This window comes from Phocoena sinus, chromosome 18 (assembly GCF_008692025.1).
Source record: "Phocoena sinus isolate mPhoSin1 chromosome 18, mPhoSin1.pri, whole genome shotgun sequence".
Lineage (NCBI taxonomy): Eukaryota > Metazoa > Chordata > Mammalia > Artiodactyla > Phocoenidae > Phocoena > Phocoena sinus.
In genome coordinates this window covers 8,238,260-8,256,834 of record NC_045780.1, presented here as the reverse complement: position 1 = coordinate 8,256,834, position 18,575 = coordinate 8,238,260, and the positions used below count along the sequence as shown (strand labels likewise).

At 41.3% G+C, this 18,575-nt stretch overlaps 1 protein-coding gene across 1 annotated transcript in view; it reads right to left on the bottom strand.

Annotated features, from left to right (window-relative positions):
* Positions 1-297: 297 nt before the first annotated feature.
* The window catches only part of RXFP2 (relaxin family peptide receptor 2), a 61,506-nt gene continuing 43,228 nt past the window's right edge, over positions 298-18,575 (bottom strand). Inside the window, 6 exon segments of the mRNA XM_032611354.1 lie at positions 298-413; positions 416-556; positions 3,793-4,011; positions 11,707-12,117; positions 12,723-12,952; positions 16,705-16,776. Coding sequence (XP_032467245.1) covers positions 298-413; positions 416-556; positions 3,793-4,011; positions 11,707-12,117; positions 12,723-12,952; positions 16,705-16,776 — 1,189 coding nt within the window.

Genomic DNA, 18,575 nt, shown 5'->3' with positions numbered 1-18,575 from the left:
CCGCGGGTAGGTTGGCCGCGTTGACGAGCTAGAGAACAACTGCTTATCAGCCTACTATTTATGGATTCACTTGTGCATTTCAGGCACATCGGTGAGGAGAACTCTCAGGTACAGTTCTCAGCCCAGCTGATAAACAGTACAGCTGCCGCCGGAATGCAGTGCCTGACATCACCCTGCCGTGCGGTCTGTGTGGAAAGGTTCGCTGTTGGTAAAGATGAAAAGGACTGCAGGTGTCATCTTCCAAATGCTGTGCTTTTTTAGGTAGTCCATTGAAAGTCCAGTGCTCCAAAACCAGTACTAGGAAGCTGGCTTCACTATATTCTCCTTGAGGTCTATTTTGTTCAAAACTCCAAGTTTCAGTGAAGAGGGGTCATCGGCCCACACGATGGATGTAGACAAACTTTTTTTTTGGTTCTGAAAATCGATTTCCTCTGATGTTTGTGTAGCAGCTGTTTCGACTTGTCTTTGAAAAAGCTGGTTGTGAGAGTGTAGAGGATTGGGTTCAAGGCACTGTTTACTGGGAGGAAAAAAATGACGACCCAGGAAGTGATTGTTTCTGAGAAGGAAACGAAGTGTGAAAGAAAGCTGAGGTTTTCATAGACACAAGACACATAACATTTTATAGTCAAAGCTACTTTTGAGACGGCTACCTGGCTCATTTACGTCCTCTCTCACCTCATGGAAAAGCTCTCTGCTGGAAGAGCACGGGAGCTACGAATTCAAGGTCCTACCACCGACTTTTCTGAGTTTCAGAAACGACTTCGCACGTTGTTACGAAACAACATGGGAGGAGATATGTGAAAACACTTCATACACTATAAATGGATACATAACGTATTTTTCTTGTTTTTATTGCCCTTTCTTATAGAAAAATAAGAAAATGAGGAAAGAATTCATAATCAATAGGACAGTGTCCAGAACTAGAAGGTTCTGGTCCAGAGTCAGCTCTGACCTTGGTCTGAATTTCAGTCCTGAAGGTCTTCCTGCCCCGCCCTCATATCCCCGCTGCTATATTCAGAGTGCAGTCAGAAGATTTGAAGAGCAAAAAAGAATATATCTCCAAACTCAACGAATTCCTTCTGTGTGAGGGTTTACAAAGGCTAATAGAATATTAAGGGAAATATGCCAGAAAAAGTGAGGAGAAATTTAGGATGGCAGTGTCCTTTCTGAATTCAGCTGTCCCTCAGTATCCACCATGGAAGTGGTTCCAGGAGCTCCACAGACACCGAAATCCACAGGTTCTCAAGTCCGTTCAATAAAATGGCATAGTATTTGCATATAACCTATGCACATCCCCCCCGTATACTTTACATCAGCTCTAGATTACTTCACCTAATACAATGTACAGCCATGTAAAGAGTTGTAAATACAATGCAAATGCTACATAAATATTTGCCAGCACAAGGCAAATTAAAGTTTTGCTTTTTGGAACTCTCTGGACATTTGTTTCCAATATTTTCCGTCTGCAGTTGGTTGAAGGCATGGACTTGGAACGCAGGGCTACGGAGGGCCGACGGTACATCAGCTGCTTGGTTAGGATGAAATCTATTTTCTCCCTTAAACAGAGCCTGCTCCCGGGGTTACACACTTCTTAGCTGTGTGACTGTGGGCAAATCCCCCAAGCTCCCCAGACCTCAACTGCCTTATCTGTGAAAGGGGCTGACGATAACTTATATGACTGAAGTCAGTGAGCTGGGCCGGCTCTGCAGACAACCATTTTCAGCACATTTTCAGAACCTGGGGTTCTCCAGTCCCACCACACTCTGCTGTCTCCTCCCCCATCTTCAAAAGTCTGAGAACTGCCATCTCAGGTGAGAGCTGGACATAAGCCTAGCATCCTTCCTCTCCCCCTCTCCTCTGTGACCCCCTCCTCCCCTCCCCATCCTGTAAATTTCTTATCCTTCAGACACTGTTGCTTGTTCTTCTCTTAGCCCTGCTCTGTTCCCTACATCCCGTCTGTTCCTCCTCCCGTTTACTTTTCCACTTCTTCTCTGACTTTATCTGCCCTTTCCTCCTTCCCTTTGACCTCTCCCTTCTCCTTTTTCTATGTTTGCCTTTCCTCTTTTCCACCCCATCTTCTCTTTCTTTTCCTTATTTCTTTTTAACTGGAAAGAATACGGAAGAAATACATTTGTATTTAGCATACCTTAGATTTATTAAATGATATTACTATATTATCTGTCCTTAATTAAAAAAAAATTAGATATGAACAGTTTGTGACTGAAGAAAAACAGTCAGTTGTTTTTTGTCTGTTGTGTCCCCAAAGGAGGTTGTGATCAGGAATGAGACTTCTGTTCGTCTCAGGATGACTCACTGATGTAAGGTTAGCAGGTAAGTCCTGAGATGGGAGGGCTGAAGCCAGCTTATCTTTGGGGCTGACCCCATGTACTCTCAGTGACCTACCATGATGGAGCAGACCCCAGAGTTCTTGGAGGGTGGGGACAGGGGGCATTTAGGTCCATGAATGTAGCAATTTTTACAATACCATGGGGAGTTGGGCAAACGAGGAGGGGCTTAGTCAAGTGTGGTAAAGACTTCTCTCCTAGGTGCACTGAGGTATTCAAGACAGACCTCAAAGGACTGAACTATAAAATGTAGAGAAAGACCAATGTGTGGCCCAATAACATTTTCATGATTTTTTTTCCTGTTCTAGTTCCATATCATGATCTAAAATGTCTTAGCGTCTCTCCAAGAATTATGATTACTATCCCTGCTATCAGAAAACCTTGTTGTGAGACTAAGCTCATAGGTTAAGGGAATGCTGCAAATGTTGTATGTCATTTTGCAGTGAGGCATTTGGCAAGGCAGAGGGACATAAATAGTTGCAGGTGTTTGTTATTTGTACATTCATCACTCTTTTATAAGGGCTTCCGATGTGTCAACCCCATGCTTGACACTTCTCTTGTTTTTATCCAAAAGATTTCATATTCCATGGAATCTCATTATAAAGTCATACAAATAGAATTTCACAAAATCGATTTATCTTAGGCCTATTGTCAGAAAGTTTAGTTAAGAATAAAATAAGATGACTGTTAAAGATGTTCCTCTGGTAGAAATCCTGAAAACATCTTCTACCAAGATGAAGAAGACAATTCCTGCCCCGGAGGAACACTCCAAATAGATTTGCAATAGGCTGAAAAAGTGAGTTGAAGATGATCCCAAAGTTTGTTTCCCTGAGGGTTGGGCAAAAGCCCTGGGTGGACCCTAGGATGGCTACAATTTCTAGGTCCCAGAAAGGCCTTCAAGCAAAATCCTAACTAATGAAAGGTGATTTTCTCTGGTTGAAGTAGGGGTGTGGCCTTTTAGATAGGCACTTTCGGGAACATTAGACCTCCACAGGGCACAGTGTGACAACCACATGGCTAGGGCCATGAAACAGGCTGGTGGTTCTTACCCAGGGGTGTGCACCTTAGAATCACAAAACGCCTATGTAGACGCCTTGGCCCCTATAGGCTAAATTCAGAGGCCCAGGGTGAAACCTGGACATGTATATTTTGTTTTGTTTTAGGTACTCTTCGTGAAGCACCACTATGCAGCTCAAGTGGAAGCAAGACACTAAGACTTAGTTTTCCTCTGTCTCCGGTGTTTTTGTGATTCTTGTCTGGGTTGCACCATTACTCGGTTCCTATCTTAGAATACTGATTATAAAACACTTAGGAAATCCTAAACCTTTGTATTCAAGTTGTAGGTATTTATGGAGAACTTACTATATGTGACGGACTGTATTCTCGCCTCGTCAAACAAAGGGCATAAGAAAGCACAACGTACTTGGGAACAACAGAAGGGACTGACCTGGTATTTCCACCCGGAAGAGGGAAAGGATTGTAATTACAAATACAGGAATCCAGCAGATGGCATCAGAGAACACTATAAAAAAGAAACGGTTTGCGACAGCCGCCTCTCTTCCAGTGTTATTCCTCACTTCTGAAGTCTGCAAGGCAGTTTTTTGAATGGAACAGAACATAATAGTATAGGAAAACACAATGGTGAGAAAAGCCAGCGAATTCACACCTGTTGGGAAAAGCACACCTCTTAACATCTCAGGTGTATAAATCAACAGTAGAAATACTGTGTTACTCAGATGTTCAATATGGTGCCTCTTCCCCTCCCCTGTACTTCCAGGAAGCATTCTTGTTATAAGCCCAGTGGTATATCAGCTAAAACCCTGAATCCAAGGCTATAAACTGGAACAAGTTAAAAAAACTGGGTTTGCCAGATCAAAAAGATATTTTAAATACATAAACACTTTTCCAAGAATTGTAGACTTTGAAATTCAGATCTACGTATATCATGAGGTAAACTTTAGCTTTTTTAAAGCAGGAAAACAGCTATTTCATTTTTAGTTCTCTGCAAATTCAAACCTTAAGGGATTACTGTAATCACATGCACAGCTCAAGAAATCAATATGCCCCTATTCCTTTAACTTATAAATATGAATAAGATATCCTTGGAATATCAAGAAGACAATAGCCTCAGAAACATTATTTTTTATGTTTTTTGGTCTTAAAAAAATAATACATAGGACTAAAATACATTTTTATTTTTTCTTCAGATTGCCCACAGTAATCTAAACTAAAATTCAGAACCTTTGAGACTTGTTTTAGAAAAACAAGGAATAACAGAAAAATTAAAAATTCAACTATATAAATTACTCTTTTAGGGTCAAATATGTTCAGAAGATTCTCACTTATCATTATCATATAATGCTGACTTCTTTGTTGCTCTGTTATATTCTTGCTATCGTAAAAATCCTAAAACTGATCATCTTATTCCTTATAGTGAACATAAAATTCCCATATAATTTCAAAGTTATTTAAAAAATGTTCTTCTGATTAGACTGTATGTAAGACTGGTGAAGTCTAGGGAAAAAATCTACAAATTCAAGGTGTCCCATTGTTTTTATCCAAAAGATTTCATATTCCATGGAACCTCATTATATATTCATATAAATAGAATTTCACAAAATTAATTTATCTCAGGCCTATTGTCAGAAAGTTTAGTTAAGAATAAAATAAGGGAGGAGCTTCAAGATGGCTGAAGAGTAAGATGCGGAGATCACCTTCCTCCCCACAGATACAGCCGAAATACATCTACACGTGGACCAACTCCTACAGAACACCTACTGAACGCTGGCAGAAGACCTCAGACCTCCCAAAAGGCACGAAACTCCCCCACGTACCTGGGTAGGGCAAAAGAAAAAGGAAAAAACAGAGACAAAAGAATAGGGACGGGACCTGCACCAGTGGGAGGGAGCTGTGAAGGAGGAAAGGTTTCCACACACTAGGAAGCCCCTTCGGGGGCGGAGACTGCGGGAGGCAGAGGGGGGAAGCTTCGGAGCCGCGGAGGAGAGCACAGCAAGAGGGGTGCGGGGGGCAAAGCGGAGAGATTCCCGCACAGAGGATTGGTGCAGACCGGCACTCACCAGCCCGAGAGGCTTGTCTGCTCACCCGCCGGGGCAGGCGGGGCTGCGAGCGGAGGCTCAGCTTCGGTCGGAGCGCAGGGAGAGGACTGGGGTTGGCGGTGTGAACACAGCCTGAAGCGGGCTAGTGCACCAGCTGGGAGGGAGTCTGGGACAAAGTCTGGACCTGCCGAAGAGGCAAGAGGCCATTGTGTCGGGGTGCGCGAGGAGACGGGATTCAGAGCGCCGCCTAAACGAGCTCCAGAGACGGGAGCGAGCCGCGGCTTCAGCGCAGACCCCAGAGACGGGCATGGGACACTAAGGCTGCTGCTGCAGCCACCAAGAATCATGTGTGCAAGCACAGGTCACTGTCCACAACTCCCCTCCGGTGAGCCTGTGCAGCCCGCCACTGCCAGGGTCCCGTGACCCAGGGACAACTTCCCCGGGAGAACGCACGGTGCGCCTGAGGCTGGTGCAACGTCATGCCGGCCTCTGCCGCCGCAGGCTCGCCCTGCATCTGTACCCCTCCATCCCCCCCGGCCTGAGTGAGCCAGAGCCCCCGAATCAGCTGCTCCTTTAACCCCGTCCCGTCTGCGCGGGGGAACAGATGCCCTCAGGTGACCTACACGCAGAGGCGGGGCCAAATCCAAACCTGAGCCCCTGGGGGCTGTGTGAACAAAGAAGAGAAAGGGAAATCTCTTCCAGCAGCGTCAGGAGCAGCGGATTAAAGCTCCACAGTCAACTTGATATACCTGCATCTGTGGAATACCTGAATAGACAACGAATCATCCCAAATTGAGGAGGTGGACTTTGGGAGCAAAGATATATATATTTTTTTCCTTTTTCTCTTTTTGTGAGTGTGTATGTGTATGCTTCTGTGTGTGATTTTGTCTTTATAGCTTTGCTTTTACCATTTGTCCTAGGGTTCTGTCTGTCCTTTTTTTGTGTGTGTGTTTTCTTTTTATTACTTAAAAATTTTTTTTCTCAATAATTATTTTTTCTTTTAATAACTTTATTTTATATTATTTTACTTTATTTTATCTTCTTTCTCTATTGCTTTCTATTTTTTCTCCCTTTTATTCTGAGCCGTGCGGAGGACAGGCTCTTGGTGCTCCAGCCAGGCGTCAGGGCTGTGCCTCTGAGGTGGGAGAGCCAAGTTCAGGACACTGGTCCACAAGAGAGCTCCCAGCTCCAGGTAATACCAAACGGCGAAAAATCTCCCAGAGATCTCCATCTCAACGCGAAGACCCAGCTTCACTCAATGACCAGCAAGCTACAGTGCTGGACACCCGATGTCAAACAACTAGCAAGACAGGAACACAACCCCACCCATTAGCAGAGAGGCTGCCTAAAATCATAATAAGGCCACAGACACCCCAAAACACACCACCAGACATGGACCTGCCCACCAGAAAGACAAGATCCAGCCTCATCCACCAGAACACAGGCACAAGTCCCCTCCACCAGAAAGCCTACACAACCCACTGAACCAACCTTAGCCACTGGGGACAGACACCAAAAACAATGGGAACTATGAACCTGCAGCCTGTGAAAAGGAGATCCCAAACACAGTAAGTTAAGCAAAATGAGAAGACAGAAAAACACACAGCAGGTGAAGGAGCAAGGCAAAAACCCACCAGACCTAACAAATGAAGAGGAAATAGGCAGTCTACCTGAAAAAGAATTCAGAGTGATGATAGTAAAGATGATCCAAAATCTTGGAAATAGAATAGAGAAAATACAAGAAACATTTAACAAGGACCTAGAAGAACTAAAGAACAAACAGACAATGATGAACAACACAATAAATGAAATTTAAGATTCTCTAGAAGGGATCAATAGCAGAATAACTGAGGCAGAAGAATGGATAATAGACCTGGAAGATAAAATAGTGGAAATAACTGCACAGCAGAATAAAGAAAAAAGAATGAAAAGAATTGAGGACAGTCTCAGAGCCCTCTGGGACAACATTAAATGCACCAACATTCGAATTACAGGGGTCCCAGAAGAAGAAGAGAAAAAGAAAGGTACTGAGAAAATATCTGAAGAGATTATAGTTGAAAATTTCCCTAATATGGAAAAGGAAATAGTTAATCAAGTCCAGGAAGCACAGAGAGTCCCATACAGGATAAATCCAAGGAGAAACGCCAAGACACATATTAATCAAACTATCAAAAATTAAATACAAAGAAAAAATATTAAAAGCAGCAAGGGAAAAACAACAAATAACACATAAGGGAATCCCCATAAGGTTAACAGCTGATCTTTCAGCAGAAACTCTGCAAGCCAGAAAGGACTGGCAGGACATATTTAAAGTGGTGAAGGAGAAAACCCTACACCCAGCATTACTCTACCCAGCAAGGATCTCATTCAGATTTGATGGAGAAATTAAAACCTTTACAGACAAGCAAAAGCTAAGAGAATTCAGCACCACCAAACCAGCTTTACAACAAATGCTAAAGGTACTTCTCTAGGCAGGAACCACAGGAGAAGGAAACAACCTACAATAACAAACCCAAAACAATTAAGAAAATGGTAATAGGAACATACATATTGATAATTACCTTAAATGTAAATGGATTAAATGCTCCCATGAAAAGACACAGACTAGATGAATGGATACAAAAACAAGAGCCATATATATGCTGTCTACAAGAGACCCGCTTCAGACCTAGGACACATAGAGACTGAAAGTGAGGGGATGGAAAAAGATATTCCATGCAAATGGAAATCAGAAGAAAGCTGGAGTAGCAATTCTCATATCACACAAAATAGACTTTAAAATAAAGAGTATTACAAGAGACAAAGAAGGACACTACCTAATGATCAGGGGATCGATCCAAGAAGAAGATATAACAATTGTAAATATTTATGCACCCAACATAGGAGCACCTCAATACATAAGGCAAATACTAACAGCCATAAAAGGGGAAATCGACAGTAACACATTCATAGTAGGGGACTTTAACACCCCACTTTAACCAATGGACAGATCATCCAAAATGAATATAAATAAGGAAACACAAGCTTTAAATGGTACATTAGAAAAGATGGACTTAATTGATATTTATTGGACATTCCATCCAAAAACAACAGAATACACCTTCTTCTCAAGTGCTCATGGAACATTCTCCAGAAGAGATCATATCTTGTGTCACAAATCAAGCCTTGGTAAATTTAAGAAAATTGAAATCGTACCAAGTATCTTTTCTGACCACAACGCTATGAGACTAGATATCAATTACAGGAAAAAAAATCTGTTAAAAAATACAAACACATGGAGGCTAAACAATACACTACTAAATAACCAAGATACCACTGAAGAAATCAAAGAGGAAGTCAAAAAATACCTAGAAACAAATTACAATGAAAACAGGACCACCCAAAACCTTTGGGATGCAGCAGAAGCAGTTCTAAGAGGGAAGTTTATAGCAATACAATCCTACCTTAAGAAACAAGAAACATCTCAAATAAAAAACCTAACCTTACACCTAAAGCAATTAGAGAAAGAAGAACAAAAAAAACCCAACGTTAGCAGAAGGAAAGAAATCATAAAGATCAGATCAGAAATAAATGAAAAAGAAATGAAGGAAACAATAGCAAGGATCAGTAAAACTAAAAGCTGGTTCTTTGAGAAGATAAACAAAATTGATAAACCATTAGCCAGACTCATCAAGAAAAAAAGGGAGAAGACTCAAATCAATAGAATTAGAAATGGAAAAGGAGAAGTAACAACTGACACTGCAGAAGTACAAAAGATCATGAGAGATTACTACAAGCAGCTCTATGCCAATAAAATGGGCAACCTGGAAGAAATGGACAAATTCTTAGAAATGCACAACCTTCCAAGACTGAACCAGGAAGAAATAGAAAATATGAACAGACCAATCACAAGCACTGAAATTGAAACTGTAATTAAAAATCTTCTAAAAAACCAAAGCCCAGGACCGGACGGCTTCACAGGCGAATTCTATCAAACATTTAGAGAAGAATTGTCACCTATCCTTCTCAAACTCTTCCAAAATATAGCAGAGGGAGGTACACTCCCAAACTCATTCTACGAGGCCACCATCACCCTGATACCAAAACCAGACAAAGATGTCACAAAGAAAGAAAACTACAGGCTAATATCACTGATGAACATAGATGCAAAAATCCTCAACAAAATACTAGCAAACAGAATCCAACAGCACATTAAAAGGATCATACACCATGATCAAGTGGGGTTTATCCCAGGAATGCAAGGATTCTTCAGTATACGCAAATCAATCAATGTGATACACCATATTAACAAACTGAAGGAGAAAAACCATATGATCATCTCAATAGATGATAGTTCTTTTGCCCTTTATCTGGGCCTTTTCCCTGGCTGTGGGTCTCTAGCTCCTGGAACACGACCTCTGCCTTCACTTGGCTAATGTGTCCTCATCCTCTGGGGCTCTGTTTGGATTCATTTCTACTGGGATGTCTTCCCTGATCCTCAGATCTGGGGCTCCTAGAACATCCTGTACTCCTCCTTCGTGGCATCTGTCAGCCTGTGACATGAGGACGTGTTTCCTTGTCTTCATCCTTCTTTCTGGCTGCAGATCTGTGGGGCCAGAACTGTTTTTTCTCCAGTTCCTAAAATAGTGCCTGGCCTATAGGAGGTGCTTAATAAATCCTGTTTGAACCAATGAATGTACAGTAGTGTGTGTGCATATGTGTGTGTGAGGGAGAGAGGGTTTCCACGAAGTGCACCTATGCCAGGAATGGCTTACAACATTGTAGGTGTGCCATAGCCACGAAAAAATGGCTATCAAATAGGGTTTATGTGAGGAGTATTATTAAAATGGTGCAAATAAAGTGTTTTCTTTTTCAAAGGAAGAAGAGAAGGAATAGATGGAGAATAGCTGGGAGGGGTGGTTAGGACCATTTTGTGATGGGCTTTAAGTGACTAATTTAAACTTGGCCTTGGTTGTAGGGAGTTCCTGAAAGTCTCTGAGCAGAAGATACTCAGTCCTTTTGGTACTCAGGTAGTGAACAGATAAATAGGAAAGAGAAGACCCCAGAAGCCAAAAGACCAGTGAGGGCTAATAATTCAGGGCAGAGGTCATAAGGCTTTAAGCAAAGGTGACAGCAGTAGGTAGAGACTGGAAGAAAGAGAAGGCAAAGGTGTATTTCGAGGGAAAAGTATTTGATGAAAAAGAAAGGATAAGGACTTCTCTGGTGGCGCACTGGTTAAGAACCTGCCTGCCAATGCAGGGGACACAGCTTCAATCCCTGGTCCGGGAAGATCCCACATGCCACAGAGCAACTAAGCCCAAGCACCACAACTACTGAGCCTGTACTCCAGAGCCCGCGAGCCACAACTATTGAGCCCGCGCGCCTAGAGCCTGTGTTCCACAACAAGAGAAGCCACCGCAATGAGAAGCCTGCGCACCGCAACAAAGAGTAGCCCCCGCTCACCACAACGAGAGAAAGCCCGCGCACAGCAACGAACACCCAAATCAGCCAAAAATAAATTAATTAATTTTTTAAAAAGGTAACGAATATTAAAAAAAACGAAAGGATGATGGAGCTTATTGACTTCTTAGATGAGGGGACAAGATGAGAAGGGAGAATCAAAATGATAATACTGTCCTAGTTAAAGAGGGGACATGGGAATGGCCTTAGTTTTAAGCAAGAGAGATACCTACTAGACAATTTTAAAAGTCTTTTTAATCTTTAAGGGCTAAACTTCTCATTCATTTGTAATAGAAAAGGTAGCGTTTTCTTTTCTAAAACCCTTAATTCTCCCTCTTTAATTAGGGAGAATTAAGAAAACTAAAAAGCAAAGAGTTTTATTAAGCACCCTTCCGTTGCGGACTTTGGAACTGCATTTACAAAAGGTAATAAACCTTCCTGGTATTTCCATTCAGATAATCTCCTGCTAGTCAGTTTCAAGAATTTTATTGTTATTTATTTAGCTCATATCTAGACTGTAAAAAAATGAGTTCAAATAACTTGGTAGTGTCACAGGACAAGGCAGTGAACTAGAATTCCTCCAGCTCATTGTCACTTTGTATGAACATGAAATCAAAGGGTCTTACAGATAATAAAAAGATCATTCAGAGATCCTGACAGTATGTGTTTGCTTTCCATACTAAATCTCTATAATAAAAAATTTAATAAAACCTCCTATAAATACACAGCAAGGACTTTTCTTTAAAAAAGAAAACAGTCTTGACTATATTTGTTTACTTTCTGAAACGGAGAACTATGGCTTTACTGAAATCCATGGTATTGCTACAAAAATAACGTTTGTCCAGGAAATGAAAAATATAATTTACCTAGGAAAATTCCAAGAGAATACCCTTTGCTTCCAATATCTTCTGTTTGGTCATAATAAAGTGGGAAACATACTCCATTTTTTCCATAAAAGTTTCCAAAATAATCCTCCTTCCAAAATGGAATCACAGCTATTAAAAATCCCACAATCCAGATGCCAATGAGGATGACCGAGGTCTGCCGTTTTCCAGGACGGATGTTACTGAAGGGAAAGACGACGGCCAGGAACTTCTCCAAAGTCAAGTACGTCAGCAAGAGGACGGAGACCTCGGTGGACAGCATGGCCAGGAAGCCCAGGAGGCGGCACTGTAAGCTCTCCATCCACAGCAACGCGTACTTCTGATACTGCCCGCGGTATTTTAGATCAAAGAAGCCAACGAAGAACAAATAAACACCCATCAGGCAGTCCGCACCTATTGAAGAGTCATAGAATGTATGTTGGTAGTTCCAGCACCTCTGTCTTAGTTTTCTGATTTAGGTCTGCTTCCTTCTTCCTGTATTAAATGAACTAACGGAAAACCTACAATGGTGCCTAGAAGCCAATGGACTTCAAAAGGTGTACTATGTCTTAAGTACTACACTGCATCTTTGTTTTACAATTTTGAAAAAAATGGTGGTGGGAAGATAATTTGCAGGGGTATGGGGAGGTCTAGGTTTTAAACAGTAAAAAATATTACTAACATAGTTAATAAAAGGAATAATTTTCTGGGCTTGAGGAGCATGGATGCTATTGCAATTGAAGGTTAAACAAAACATAGTTCTGTAACCCACAACCTGTCCTCTATAATCCATCCCTTAACTCACTGGCTCCCTGTTACCCCATTTCGAAGACATAACTCACTGCAGATTCATGCAATCCAGAAAAGAGTAGCCAAAGAGAACAATAGTACCTTCATACTTAAAAAAACTGCCCAGCATATATAATTCATATTAAACGCCATCTGCTGAATGCCAATATAATCTAGAGCATAGCTCTCCGAAGATATCCTTAATTCATTTATATAGGAAACATACTTACAACAAAGGATTTTGATGGACGTAGCATGGGTCATGTTTTCAGCTTTAATGAAAGATCTCATGCCAATGACAAAAAGATTTCCAAAGCAGGTTATGAAAGCTATAACCCAGACAAATATTCTGAGGATATTGTTAGCCAAGAGGTCCTCAAATGAAGAAATGCCGTCAGTCAAGGGCATACATATTCGGACATGGGAAGCATAGGAGCAGTATCGAAAGTTTTTGAAATAACTAAAGTCAAAGGGAAAAAAGAGTCACTTTACAGCAATGACACAGAAATGACAGTTGCAGTCCTATTGGGGCTGCAGCTGTGTTAGGTATGTGGCTTCACTAGGCTTGGTTATTTTATTTTATTTTATTTTATTTTTCGGTACGCGGGCCTCTCACTGTTGTGGCTTCTCCCGTTGCGGAGCACAGGCTCCGGACGCGCAGGCTCAGCGGCCATGGCTCACGGGCCCAGCCGCTCTGCGGCATGTGGGATCTTCCCGGACCGGGGCACGAACCCGTGTCCCCTGCATCGGCAGGCGGACTCTCAACCACTGCGCCACCAGGGAAGCCCCTAGGCTTGGTTATTTTTGTTTAGTAGTGATTACGTAATTACAGAGTTCTTCATTAAATATTACATTACTCTAGGCAGTGTTCTTCCTTTAAAGGTGAAGAACCTAAAGAACATAGGTATATGCTGTGGCTTGTCTGAGGTGAGTCGGGGAGGACATGAGAATGGGAAATCTCCAGGACTCTACTTTTCCCCATCACATTGGGTGATTGTCTAGGGTATTACAAAAAAGTAGATTGTCATTGTTAAATTGATCTTTAGCAAACATTCAGGGGCTTCAGTTTGGGATATAAGGGACCCACGGAGTAGCTCACTAAAAACATTCCTGTTGGGCTTCCCTGGTGGCACAGTGGTTGAGAGTCCGCCTGCCGATGCAGGGGACACGGGTTCGTGCCCCGGTCCGGGAAGATCCCACATGCCGCGGAGTGGCTGGGCCCGTGAGCCATGACCGCTGAGCCTGCGCGTCCGGAGCCTGTGCTCCGCAACGGGAGAGGCCACAACAGTGAGAGGCCCGCGTACCGCAAAACAACAACAACAAAACAACAACAACAAAACAAACAAACAAACAAAAACATTCCTGTCTTGTACTTAGTTTTAAGTATATTCACTTAAACTAGCCTTCTTTTCCCTGATACAGGCAGGAAGGGAAGGCCCCTGAGACTAGGAGAATTCAGTCTCATTGAAGTGAGGAGGAGAAGCAGCTGCCTTAAACACAGATTCCTTAATAGGGCCTGGAAGGACTTAGACCATTTCCATTTCCAGAGAAAAATACAGGCCTGTCTGTGATCAATGTGTTTATGGTCTAAGTGTGTGGAATCTTGAAGGGCTGGAATTGGGGAGATCATTTGGTTTACTGCCATTCTCCAAACCTGTTATGTTTAGGATTTTCTCCCATAAAACTCATTTTATTTTTATACTCGTTCACCACCTCTTTTAGTTCTTTTCTCTTCATCTAATATTTTTTTGTCATCTGCCCAGTCAATTGCTAAACTAGCAAGTTAAAGAAAGTTTGTTTATATATTTTTTATATTTATATATGTAGATAAAATTGCTTTGGTAAAAAAAATTCCATTGGATACAATTAGAAGAGCAATTAACTGTTTTATTTTAAAAAGCCAATGTTCTCAACATATGAATACTATATCCTCTGCACTTTTTAAAAACTTCTGACGTTCAATATAATACAACAATTTAAAAACATTTGAAAGATAAGGTACAGCATGGTGATTATAGTTAATAATACTGTCTTGTATATTTAAAAGTAGCTAAGAGAGTAGATCTTAAAAGTTCTCATCACCAGAAAAAATTTGTAACAATGTGTGGTGACGGCTGTTAACTAGACTCACTGTGGTGATCATTTTGCAATATATACAAATATTGAATCATTGCGTTGTACACAGGAAACCATAATGTTGTATGTCAATTATATCACAGTAAAAAAGTGAAAATAAAAATAAAGTAGAAGAAAATTTGAAAAAAAAATGAGAGGCAGGGAAAAAAAAAAAAAGAAAGCTTTACTTTGCCCCGGCTTCCAGGCCTCCCATGATTGGACCCCCGGCTGCCCTGATCCGCCTCAGTGCTTCCCGTCCGTGCTCACTCCACCCAGACACGTCAGCTCCCTTCTAATCCTCGAAACAAGCCAGGCTCACCCCCTTCTCAGTGCAGTGCTTTTGCTTTTCTCTCTTGCTGGAAGAATCTTCCAGGAAGAATTGTCTCCTTCCACTCAGGGCTGCCTGACTGTCACATCTCTGACTTCTAGGTGAACTACCTACATCCTCCTTCCTTCCCTTTATCTTGCTATACTTTTCTTCCCAGCATTTCTTAATGATTAATTTGTCAACTAGTTTACTTTCTGGTTCCCAAAGCTAAATGGAAGCTCCGTGAGGCAGACACTTCTCTCTCCCATTCATCCCTGTGTTCTCCCTGGCATGAGGGAAGTACTCAACAAATACTTGTTAGATGGCAAATGAATGATGCATGGTTTAGTGCTGGGTATGTCACACAGAGATACTGAAGGCTATCCCTGCCCTCAAGTAGCTTATGGTGGTCCAACCTCTCCTCCCACTGGGACCAGGACGCTGGTTGGCAGGTGGACGTGTTTCAATAAATGATGGGCAAGGAAGATGAAAGAAGAATCGCTAGGTCACTTAGTAGGGAAGTAACTAAGTTCACACATTTTCTGTTAATTGTTGGGTCCTTCTTGACCTCAGCCTGCGGTTCATATTTAGAGCAGCAGCTTCTCCATCAAGTTCTACAAAGGTTGAATTTCTCTTTTCTAAGGAGACTTCACATTCTGCCTGCAGCAAGGAAATGATAGCCTCATGAAATATTTACCTACTAGAGCCACAGAAAGAGAAGTTATGAAAACCATGTGGATATACATCAAATACTTGTCTTTGGGTAATCACACCCACCGCATAGACATAAACAAAATATTCTCCCAAAAGGTCTCCTTCACACCAACCATTTCAGCCCCTTGCTGATCACAACTTGATATCTTACATCGAATCCTCCCTATTGTTGTGGATAACAATGGTTGATTTCTGAAGTCATGAACACATTAGATTACACAGTTGATAAACAAATGATCATGTCATAAACTCCTATATTAAGACAACTTACACAGTGCACTTTAGCCAAATATATTAACGTGACTTATCAGACCTACTATAAAGATTAATTACCTCCGTTTTGCAGTGCACTCAGTAACAGAAACAACACCTGGAATTTACATAGCACCTTTCCTCTTAAGGGCTCAAAACTTAGAGTAGCTGACTGCTCACTCATGTGAGGTGAATTAATGTTTCCAGGTCTCCTGAGTACCATTAGCCAGTGACCTCATCTTGTGTCATATGTGGCATTCTGGTACCCTAATCTCTTATTGGGCCTCAACTGGATAAACAGCATGTTTCCAGAGAGAAGTATCATTCATATCAGCACATCATAATATTGAGCTCTATTTGAACAGGGACCAAAGGTGACAAAATTTAAAAGTTCTCAATAAAAAGACTTTTCTTGCATAAAAACACATTGCAGGGGCTTCCCTGGTGGTGCAGTGGTTAAGAATCCACCTGCCACGGCAGGGGACACAGCTTCGAGCCCTGGTCCGGGAAGATCCCACATGCCGCAGAGCAACTAAGCCCGTGCACCACAACTACTGAGCCCGCGTGCTATAACTACTGATGCCTGCACGCCTAGAGCCCGTGCTCCGCAACAGGAGAAGCCACCGCAACAATGAGTAGCCCCCACTCGCCACAACTAGAGAAAGCCCACGCACAGCGATGAAGACCCAATGCAGCCAAAAATAAATAAATAAATAAATAAACTAAAAAAAAAAACACATTGCAGTGATACATCAGACAGTTTAAAAGAGAACATCGGCAACATTTCACCATACTTTTTCCCCCATTCTTTCATACATACGTACATGTGAGAAAGATTCTTCATGGGCTGAAACATTTGTGTGTTTATACTTGGAATCTCTATCCTTTCCAGGTCTCTGGAAAATATGCACAATAGGCTTCATGTTTTTAGGATTTAACTTTTAAATCATTGTATTCTTGGTCAATCTTAAAAACCATGCTTTAAAATCTTGTTATAAATTCAAATTAAGATGAAAATTTTACAATAAACTGTCTTAGAAAACTGCCATTTCTATTTATGCCTCCGGTAACTTGGAGCTGATTTATCACTTTCATATGCAGAACAACCTTCTAATAAAATACGTTCATTCATTTCTTTGATTGAAAAACGACAGTTGTGATTTGTATGATTGTGGAACTGGCTCTGTAGTTTGATTTTATAAACCACGAAATATGAGTTAGAGGGTTTCAGACAGGACTTGATATTATCAGCCTGAGTTTTGTCAGAATCTGGATTTAAACACAGTAATTTCTTCCTGGCCTATGTATCTTTAAGGTAGAAAACCATGGAAGTAATTATCAAAGGAGCTCCGATTCAGGACAATCATTTTCTAAGACAACAGTGGGAAGCACAATTCCTGTAATTCCTCCAACCCCATAAAATGTCCACACGGGGCTCCAATGATAACCCCTAACACTCCTCATTTATCCAGAAGCTTCTTCAAATATGGATTCTTAGAAGACACTTTAGGATGGCATGAATTAGGGGGAGTCTGCCATGTTCTCAGGAAACATAGACGGAAAGAGGATAATCTAAAAAGATAGAAACCTTTTGCTTTTTAAAGGCTTATTTCGAAAGACGTTTGATTCTCACTCAGCTTCTTTTGGGCAAATCTGAATAAGGATTTCTGGACAAGGTTCTGAGTTTTCCTTTGCATACTGAGTCCTTTATAGAGGGCCTTGGTGGTCAGAAATGAGACTTAGGAAACAATTCTACCACTGAATCATCACAGGGCCCCTCCTGCAGGAAACTCTGGAGTCCTTTTTAAAGGATTCCGCCCCCCGCCCCCACTTCTTTCTTTTGGTCTCTAGCTTCTCCTGAACTTATCACAATTTTACCATTACATGGATTATGTGATTATTTGATGAATAGCCTGTGGTTTTCAAAAGAGCAGAGGCTACTATACACTGAGTGCCCAAGACAGTGCTATGATTAAGTTGGTGGCTAATAAATGTTTGTAAAATAAATGTGTAAATGAATCTTTAGAGAAAAGAAAATGGGACAATAAAGAAAGAAAAGAAATGAAGAAAGGGAAGTATGGGGTAAATAGTTACTACTTTGACTTTTCAGAAAGGCACGATGTGTAACTTGATACTTTGCCTTTCGGAATTCAGTACGTAGTGAGTGAAGGGAAGATCATTTTCTCCACATCTTATGGCTTCATAAGAGCAGGAACCAAGTCTTTTTCATCACTGGATGTTCACTAATATCTATTGAGAATCTAAATCTTGTATTAATTTCCAACAGAAAACTATTTCGCAAGAATAAAAAGTGACATTAAGGATTGGTCTTTGGAATTAAATGAAGAAAGGCTTTGGGCTGGGATGAGGTAAAGTAATATGCACTCTGTGGGGAAAAGAAAACCAAACTTTAACCAACAATGGCTATTCATGGGAGAGGAACTCCCATGCGGTTCAAAGAACAACTGGCAGAGTTCTTGGGACCATTTAAAATCTAGTATGTTTGAAATTTTAAAATACTAAACAATATTAATTGTCTGAATGTTCATATTTATGGGATAATATTTTCTTTACTGATTGAAAAGTAAAAAGCATGCTCTGAGGATTGGTATAAGTAGACTGTTGTAGGAAAGAAGAAAGGGAAAAAGTGAAAAAGTAGAGGTCTTATATAATTTGCTATTTTTTTTTACCGACC